Source organism: Penaeus monodon, chromosome 16, assembly GCF_015228065.2.
Source record: "Penaeus monodon isolate SGIC_2016 chromosome 16, NSTDA_Pmon_1, whole genome shotgun sequence".
NCBI classification, from domain to species: Eukaryota; Metazoa; Arthropoda; class Malacostraca; order Decapoda; family Penaeidae; genus Penaeus; species Penaeus monodon.
In genome coordinates, this window is record NC_051401.1 from 46,798,852 (window position 1) to 46,808,767 (window position 9,916).

Here is a 9,916-nt window from a genome sequence, read left to right on the forward strand (position 1 = left end):
CATGTTTCAGTCTAAATTAATTTTTCAGTCTAAATTAATTATAATTGAATTATGAATATTTTCATGTTATAAATAGAGGGAGTGTGAGTGTGCATGTAAAGACTGTATACTTTAGGTACACAGATTAAGATCTGTTTTGACAAAATGGTACTTGATTTCTTTGTGAAAAGATATATATATATATATATATATATATATATATATATATATATATATATATATATATATATATACACACACACACATATACATATATACATATATATACATATACATATACATATACATACATATACATATATAGACATATACAATATATCTTTATTGAAATTACATAAATTAATATAACAAAAATATAAGTCAGTCATGTAAAAATCCTTAATTCAAATAGAAATTCCAAGACAGGGATGATATAATTTGGAAAGAAAGAGCCATTTTCACTTTCTTCATAGGAGAAACAGGAGAATGTGTCTTGATAGAGTGAGACTTTTCACCCTATTCTGGGGGACAAAAGATCTGCTCTGAAATGACTCGAAACACTCCTCAACTGATATATACAAATATATAGAATTTGAGACTGAAACATATTTACACCAATAGAGTTACATACATTATATACAATGATAATGATAAATCTCTTGACCAAGACCCTATCACAGCACTATTTTACCAAGTAAACTCTGCCACTACACATCTTTTTTTTTTGCCAATCTATACTAAAAGAAAAAAGAAGAAAAAAAAGGAGAAAAAAGTACAGTATAATTTTACACATATCTAATTCCACTAAGTAGTTCTACTATACCTACATTATATTCACCTTATCAAAAAGTAAATCTTTCCCTCAAGTACCACCTCTTGTATTGCTCTCGAGAACGGAAATGTGGAGGTTTGATTACCTGGGTTACTTCAACTATATATGCTTTGCTTACGTGTGAAATGGAAATGGGAAGATAAAAACTTGATTATATTGTTCTTTCGGTTTCCTACGATTCCTGCTCTTTTATCCGTTTTAAGAAACGTGTTTGTACATAGCCCTTCAACAAGGCCTTGAAATCTCTGGTCAGATAATGGCAATAACAACCTTTACAAATTATTTGATCCAAGGTTTGATATTCCCTTGCTGTTGTGTCCTAATTTAAGGAGGAGGAGGAGGAGGAGGAGGAGGAGGAGGAGGAGGAAGAGGAAGAGGAAGAGGAAGAGGAAGAGGAAGAGGAAGAGGGGGGGAGAGGAGGAAGAGGGGGGAGAGGAGAGGAGAGGAGATAGGAGAAGAAGAGGAAGAAGAAGAAGAAGAGGAAGAAGAAGAAGAAGGAAGAGGAAGAGGAAGAGGAAGAAGAAGAAGAAGAAGGAAGAGGAAAAAGAAGAAGAGGATATGAAGGAGCTGTAGAGGAATCACCAAGGAGAGCATGGAAGATGAAGACAACAATCTGGCATGGAAGTGGAAAGAGGAGCTGATTAATACCAACAGAAAACCGAATAAAACTTTTGACAGTGGTGCTTCATTTGCATATGCACTGCAATTTGTCATTTTTGCTGGTTGTTTTTTTTCTATACACCAAAATCTTATCTTATGCCATCCAAACAATTTTTGAATTACTAACAATGTTGAGTAACATGTTGCACCCATGACTGTATTTCTTTTGCCATTTCAAACTACACCATGAGAATAAGTTTGGCTGGTATTTATTCCTTTTGGTTAAACAACCACTGAATGTCTAACACAACATAAATATCTTCAGTTCAAGATGTGAAGAATAACTGTAATGCAATGTATTTTATCATTCATCTTGTAGTTATCATATATGAAAAAAGTCTTGTGGCAAAAATGAAAAAAACATGTTCATTTGATTTAGAATATGGCAGTTAAAAGTAGAATGCTTTAAAAAAGTACCCATAATGATCGACATCAAAAAAACATAATGCTGTCTTACTAATAATAAACTTTTCTTAAAATCATATTCAATGACTATCAACACTGGCAGTGCTAAGTCCAAGTAGCACTTAGTTCACAATTCTAAAATAATACACTCAGGATGACTAAATTATTAGTCATAAACTTCTTCATATCATTAGTTATTGCTACATTTATTACTAACCATTTCTTTGATATATTAAACATCACAAAAATGATGCTTCATTTCTATATACTTCCGGATCTTGCTACCACAGAAGTGGTTAATTTATGTCATCTATCACTAAATTTGTGTACATAAATGACAAAAGTTGGCATCAGCATTCCTTCAGAGGGGGTTCTCGTTCTCATTCTTGGTCTGTGAAATTCACAACTAACCTGACAACAAAGACTTATCAACACCAACAGGAGGATGCTGGCATGCAGACTCTTGGCCCTCTCTCAAGAAAAAGAGGATTCCCGCCTGTGGACTATAACCCCTTCACTGTCTAGGTTGCTTGGCTTGTAGTCGACACTCATGTGGCGTCCCATGTTGGACCTGACGTCTGGGCTCCCCACAACCCTCTGCTCACCATTGTCCTCAATGGAGCTTACACTTAGGTTGTTGGTCAAGGGGATGTTGTCAGATTTGGCAGCCGAGGTCTTGTGGCTGCCCTCCATGGCTGCATGGACGCTCGTGCTGCCTGAGATAGGGGCCGGGCAGTCCTGCTGCAGGTTAGTGTAGCTGTTGCTTGGCTTCATGCTGGTGTGGCTGTGGCTGCTGAGGGGTGTGCCTGGCACCGAGACAGAGTTCTTGAGGCTACTGTTTGGGACCGGGGGAGACGGTGGGTACATGGGGTAGTCGTGGAGGCCCATCTCGATGTCATTTCCCTTCTCAAAGGAATTCACTGCTGATCCATTGGCCATTCCAGAGTTTTCCTTGAAAGGAAGTAGATTTAATAATAACTTTACAAAACAGTGAAACATTTACTAAATAAAAAGAACATTCATCTAAGGCTATTTAGTATTATTATTTTTTTGGGTTAACCAAGTAGTAAAGCATATATCAAAACAGCAAAATATAAAACAGGACAAATCATTAATATTCTAAACATTATAGATCTAAAAGCTATATATGAGAAAGGATCAACACATAATTACAGTACTGTGAAATCTTGACAAAGCAAAGGGTGCATCAAGATGAAACAAGGGTGAACAAGGAGGAGTAGACATGTTTTGTGTCTGGGAGGTCAGAAAAAAAAGAAGAAAAAAAGAAAGAAAAAAAGAAAAAAAAATTACTGAGAGGAAGGCCTTGGCAGACAAAAAGGTTCAGAAAGGGATATTACAAGATATGGTTGTTTGAAATACCTCGGTTATTCAGAATATTACAGAAGTGAGATGTAGCAACTATAACTATAAGGAAGAATATAGGGAGGAGGAAGCATATGAAGAATGTGGCAGAATTACGCAGCAAGATGTTTTGGTATGAAGACAGGGAGATACTTCGTAACTGGTAGAGTTATGAGTGAATGGCATTTGTTATTGTAGGGATTATGAGGACTTTCATGATTTAATGAGGACTTTTTGGAATCTAAAAGCACTGAAGAAAACAGAACAAGGTAAAAGAATAGTGATTATTATTACCTATGATGCAAAAGTCAATGTCTGCACATTCTCATAGGAATATTAACCTAACCTTCAAAATATTTCAATTTTACAGAAAAATATGATAAATAATTTTCCATTCTAGACATATTAGTGTTACTTTGAGGTGGTCAGTAATCATGAATATTTAGTCATTTTTTCAAAATGCATTTCTTGGTCATTCTTTATCTTTAGAAATGTCAAAGCACACAAATACCAAATTTATAGATTAATGAAAATGTATTGTATAAATATTTTTGTAATACAGGGCTAAAGAATACCAAACATTATCATAGAATGTTACTCCACAAAGAAAAAAAGACAGATATATGCAAATTCTAATATCTAAGACTCATATCCAAACACAAATGAACAACTTGAAACAACTACAAACATTTCAAAAGACAGTCACACTGATCAGCAAAAAATAGAAGGTTGTGCTACAAACAGGAAATTTAAAGTGGATAAGCCTAAGAACCCACTGCTGGAGGAAGCTCAGAGAGAGAGAGAGAGAGAGAGAGAGAGAGAGAGAAGAGAGAGAAGAAGAGAAGAGAGAAGACAGACAGAGCAGAAGAGAGAGAGGACAGACAGACGAGAGAAAAGAGAGAGACAGAAAGAAGAGAAAAGAGGAGAGAGAGAGAGAGAGAGAGAGAGAGAGAGAGAGAGAGAGAGAGAGAGGAGAGAGAGAGAAGAGAAGAGAGACAGACAGAGAGAGAAGAGAGAGACAGACAGAGAGAAAGAAGAGACAGAGACGAGAGAAAGAGAGAGAGACAGACAGACAGAGAGAGAGAGAGAGAGAAGACAGAAGAAAGAGAGAAGAGAGAGGAGACGAGAGAAACAGACAGACAGAGAGAAAGAGAGAGAAAGACAGACAGACAGAGAGAAAGAGAGAGAGAGAGAGAGAGAGAGAAGAAGAGAGAGAGAAGAGGAAGAGAAGAGAGAGAGAGAGAGAGAAGAGAGAGAGAGAGAGAGAGAGAGAGAGAGATTGCAATACAACCACCTATACTTATATAGCTTGTAGTTAAGTTGGCATAGGTTGACAAAGAATATTTACTGTAACTCTCCACGAAGCTATAAAAATCCCCAAGTACATATAACGTATGATAAACCTGCCTAGAAAACAAAGTTGAAATACTTCCTTTATTTTACCTGAAGCAGAAACACACCCAAAAAATCGGTCTTTTAAGAGTCAAATATGTCAAAGAATCTTCATACAAAATTGTCACAAATGCTTAATGAAGGAATTGGACACCCACATGTTATACAGTAACGATGAAATATACTTAAAGATGGGAGATGAAATTTACAAGTTTTCTGAGTTGTAGGAAGCTCTCCTTCAACTATTTATTTGCTTTCCAGATATAAGCAAAGCATTTCAGTTAATGTACCACAGAACACGCACTTATAGACACAAACGCAGTTGCACACACATTGGGCATTAAAAGTGTGAACTTTGATCATTACTTTTCCCATAAATAAGATATATATATTTTTTGAAGCTTGTCCTCCCATCTAGAATTGCTTCCAAGTGAGATTCCTTTAAAATTATTCCTCTCCTTATCTATCCTTTTCTCTGGAACCTATACTGCTTATCTATGACACTATCAACAAAGCTAACACATACAGGACATCAACAGGTTACAAGCAAGTCTAGGTTAGTGCTACTTTTAGGTTCATAAAGCCACAAATTTCACTTTCAGAGCGCACACATGATAGTCTATTGTCAACTACCAGTGTCAGTATATATCATGATCATAAACATAATTACATAATATTAATTTTGTAATTCTGTTTAACCTTTGCAATTACTCTATGAGCAATAGGAGTTAGATCCTTAGCAAATGGATATACATTTCACTGAATAGCCTGCTAATCTCAGACTTCGTTTTGTGACTTACTGAAACAAAAAGCTAGAAGGGAAGACACTCTACTAGCAGCTATCACCATAAAAACCAAAGTGCAGAAGGGGAGTAGATTAATAACACCCAAAGCCAAGTGCTGTAAAAGCTACAACAAAGCAAGATGTATATACATATGTACACACCAAATACTTAAGAGGGTCAACAACAAAGGAACCAACCACCATATTTCAAATACCTCTGGGTACATTATAACTTTTGGGGGGATCAGCAAGCAGCTAGTTAGCTACTGTTGCAACTGAAAAACAAAATTTGTCTGTCAACAAAAGGTAATACATGAGCTCCCAAATTCCTTATGGGATGCAAGACTATAAACAGGATGAAGGCAGCACTCATTTAAAAGAATGTCAAACCAAAGCTTAAATTAAGCAGATGGGTTATAATAATAGTAATAATAATACTAATATCAAGGGCTGCTCGGTGATTCAAAGGAAGCTATTCGTCAGAGCCACCTGACATGGACTGAAAGCTGCTAATCGGAGGGTAGCTTTGGGGAAAGTCAAACGTTTGGATGTCATTCATTGTGATATACTCAGGATGCCATGCACACCAGTGTCATGGCCTTCCGAGCCCTTTCCTACTTCAAGTGATGTGACTGATACCATGCATAAGGAAATTCAGTAATGATTCAAAAGGTTACCAAATATATGTATATATAATCAAAATTTTAAATTTCTTTTTGTAATATGCTCTCACACCACTAACTATTTTGTCTTTAAAAAACATTTGAATTATTATTATTCTAGTAACTATTGATGATCAGCTTAATAGGCTGACTTATTGCAAAGGCTCAAAATCATTGTATAAACACAACAGTATTACTTTGAAATATCTAATAATATATATAGTAAACTCTGGCTGAAACATGCAAAGGTTTAGTATTACAAACAAAAAGTTCTAAGGTAAAGCAAATTAATATCTAAATTGATTCTTTTCTGATCTTCCTTTCTATGGACAATAAACTGGCTACAATAGCTTAAGTTTGTTTCCTTAAGACAGTATTCCATCTCTTATTGAACCATCAACTATCTTTATGGATATGAGAGAGCGAGAGGCGAGAGAGAGAGCGAGAGAGAGAGAGAGAGAGAGAGAGAGAGAGAGAGAGAGAGAGAGAGAGAGAGAAAGAGAGGGGGGAGGAGGGGGGGGGAGGGGGAGGGGGAGGGGGAGGGGGAGAGGGGGAGAGGGAGAGGAGAATGGAGAATGTGTAAGAGAGCATTTGAGAAAATAAGCAAAAGAGAACAATAGAGAATGAACAATAGAGAGAATGAGAGAGTAGGATGAAGAGAGGAGAAAGAGGTAAGGGGGGAAGAAGGGAAAGGAAACAGAGGAAGGGAAGGGAAGGGAAGAGGGAAGAAGGGAGAAAGGAGGGAAAAGGGTAGGAGGGAGGGAGGGTGGGATGGAGAAAGACTGAAAAAGAGGGAGAGAGAGAGTGATCTAGGAGAAAGAAAGAAAGGAAGAGATTGGGGATGAAAAAGAGAAGAAAGATGAACAGAAGATTGGAATAATGCATCCAAATCAATCCAATAGAAAGGAAGACAAATATTTTTCATTACTTCATCCCATGTCTACAGAACTAATGGTTAAATTGAATTCTAATCTGAGCTGAATGTTAGTATTCTTTCACATTAGCATATAACTACATATTAATACATATAAGCCATGTTAGAGTTTATCTATTTATATACCACCATATCTCATATATGAGAAAATTTATGATAATATTCCAAAATAATCTAAAAACAACCTCTGTGAATAGTTAATAAGCTTAACATTCCAAGCTGACAATATGTGAGTAAACATGTTTTGGCTTACAAATGAAATCAACTTTCAAGTGTTGACAGCCATTTGATTGTGTGCACAGTCCAAAATGTGCAGTATATCAAAAACATCTCTCATTTGTGCACTCTCTTTTATGATACAGAGATTGACTTCGAACCAGGCACTTATGAATGGCCAGTACGCTCTCGGTCCACCTACCTTGGAATTGAGGGACGTGGGAGGGCCATTCTCCCAAGGCTGGTGAACTTGGGCCATCATCTTCAATTAACATCTGGAGAAGGTGGCATGTTCATTAAACCTCAGAGAGTTTTTAATTGGGTCACTTCAGGTTAGAGGTCTTAGGTTTATTGGTCTATGTAGCCTCTATCTTTATTTTATTTTATTTTTGTATGAAGTGACATTCCTTACTCATATAGGAATATCTAACTGACTCCATTCATTTAGATTATTTCAAGCCTATTTCTTTCTTTTGCATTTTTTTTTTATACTATAACAACCACTTACCTCCACCAGTTTCACTGACTTTTACTAATATGTCTCAATATATGAAATTTATCTAACACCGTGATAGCATAATAAAAATATCTACAATAACCCACAAACTTTCAAGTACACTCACTTTGGCGATTTCCTTCTCAAAGTGCTCTACACTATGAGGTTCCTTTTGAGCTTGCTCCAGGAGGTATGCGCGGCGAGCGGCAAAATAATGAGACCGACGGATCTTGAGGTAGGTGACCTGTGGAAGGGATGGGGGTTGCTGTGAGACAATGTAATATGTTTAATAGTAGAAAGCGGTTCTGTACTGTGATAGATAAATAATTATATGCCCTGAGAGAGAGAGAGAGAGAAAGAGGAGAGAGAGAGAGAGAGAGAGAGAGAGAGAGAGAGAGAGAGAGAGAGAGAGAGAGAGAGAGAGAGAGAGAGAGAGAGGAGAGAGAGAGAGAGAGAGAGAGAGAGAGAGATAGTATTAGAAAAATAGAATGAAGATGGAAGGAGAGAGAATGGGAGATAGATGAAATGGAGAGGGAGAGAGAGGGAGACAGAAAGAAAGGAGGAAGAGAAGGAAGGCAGACTGTGAAAGACACAAAGAATCATAACAGAAATAATATCTCAGCGGGAGAGAGTGAAATCCCCCAAGAAATAAACCCTGGGAATCCCCAGCCCTTACCTCAGTGATGGCACGAACTGAGTAATCAGGGAGGAAGGAGAATTTTGTGTTGTCCAAGGACTGAACACTCCCCAACATACTCCCCTTGCTGAGCTGAGTTGATGCAGAGGGAGACTCTCCTAAAAATAAGAAAATGGGAGAAAATGACCTCTTAGTTTTCTTCCAATAATATATACACACCATATAAATAACACAATGAATATAAATTCTATAAAGATATAGATACAAATATCTATATACAAAAATACAACTACTTTCTTATATATTCAACTACATCTCTCCTTACACCTACTTGTATCCACACACAAACAAGCACACTCACTCGCTATGGAATATGTTCTTACCTATAGAGTGAATGTGTGAAAGAGCTGAAATACCAAAATAGGTAAAGGGTCCACTCTCGAACGTTAACCCTTCCTTTCCTATAGTGACTTCGACATGTCCTTCAAGAATTATTGCGAAGTAATCCACTGGCTTCCCCTTTAGTAGGAAAAAGAAGGGGGGGAAAAAAAACTATTACAATACTTAATATAAAGTGCTAAAATATGAATTAAATTAACAAATGTCATTGTAAATACCCAATGCCTGACATTTTAACAAAAAAGGGCATTAATGCTTAAGTATATGATGCACATGAAGAAATACAAGAAATACCAACAAAATGCAATACACAAGTATTTTGCAAAATTTTCCCCTTTGGCTTCAGGCAGATAAAAAAAAAGTCTACACAATAAATTACATTATTCAAATTACATGACTGAATTTTATTATCAAATCACATCAAACACCTTTTGCATTTGGACCTACTTCTAGACCTGGAAAATAAATACATAAATAAAACAGAATAAAATAAAATAACAAACAGTCGGGATAACTTACTTGCATGTATATATAGGTGTGCTGATCTGCCTTTGACTGTTCCTTGTTGGTCCGCAGCTTAATACAGTGTATCACGTCTTGTGTTAACAGTTTCTTCACAATGATCTCTGACAGCTGACCCTCTTTGAAGGGCTCCACAGCTGGAGAGGAAAGCAGAAATTTAGTTAAGTTTTATTGATAAATATGCCTCTATATAGCCCTATATACAGATAATATAAAGATATATGACACACACAAACACACACATACGGATATACATATATACAAATAAAAAACACAAGAGCCCACTAACTATGCATACATTCATATATATATATATATATATATATATATATATATATATATATATATATATATATATATATATATATATATATATATATATAATATATATATTCCAGTAGTTCCTCATATATGTGTACTATACCCTCCATTTACTCTAATCATTCTTACTATAAAACAAAAATAATACATTAGATATGCAATCTACTGCATAATTGATGAATTTAGGTATAATGTATATAATATATTATATTAGTAATATATCCTTATCCCAATTCGGTCATACCCTCCTTTACTCTTCGTCATTTTCGCTAGGGAGGAAATCTATTCGAATAGAATTGCACCTGATCTGGGAAA

General features: G+C 36.0%; 1 protein-coding gene across 1 annotated transcript in view; it reads right to left on the bottom strand.

Annotated features, from left to right (window-relative positions):
• Window positions 1-1,537: 1,537 nt before the first annotated feature.
• The window catches only part of LOC119583073 (metal transporter CNNM4-like), a gene marked incomplete in the record, with an annotated part of 31,460 nt that continues 23,081 nt past the window's right edge, over window positions 1,538-9,916 (bottom strand). Inside the window, 6 exon segments of the mRNA XM_037931583.1 lie at window positions 1,538-2,827; window positions 7,429-7,501; window positions 7,850-7,966; window positions 8,399-8,517; window positions 8,743-8,878; window positions 9,278-9,417. Of these exon segments, the coding sequence (XP_037787511.1) occupies window positions 2,784-2,827; window positions 7,429-7,501; window positions 7,850-7,966; window positions 8,399-8,517; window positions 8,743-8,878; window positions 9,278-9,417 (629 nt within the window).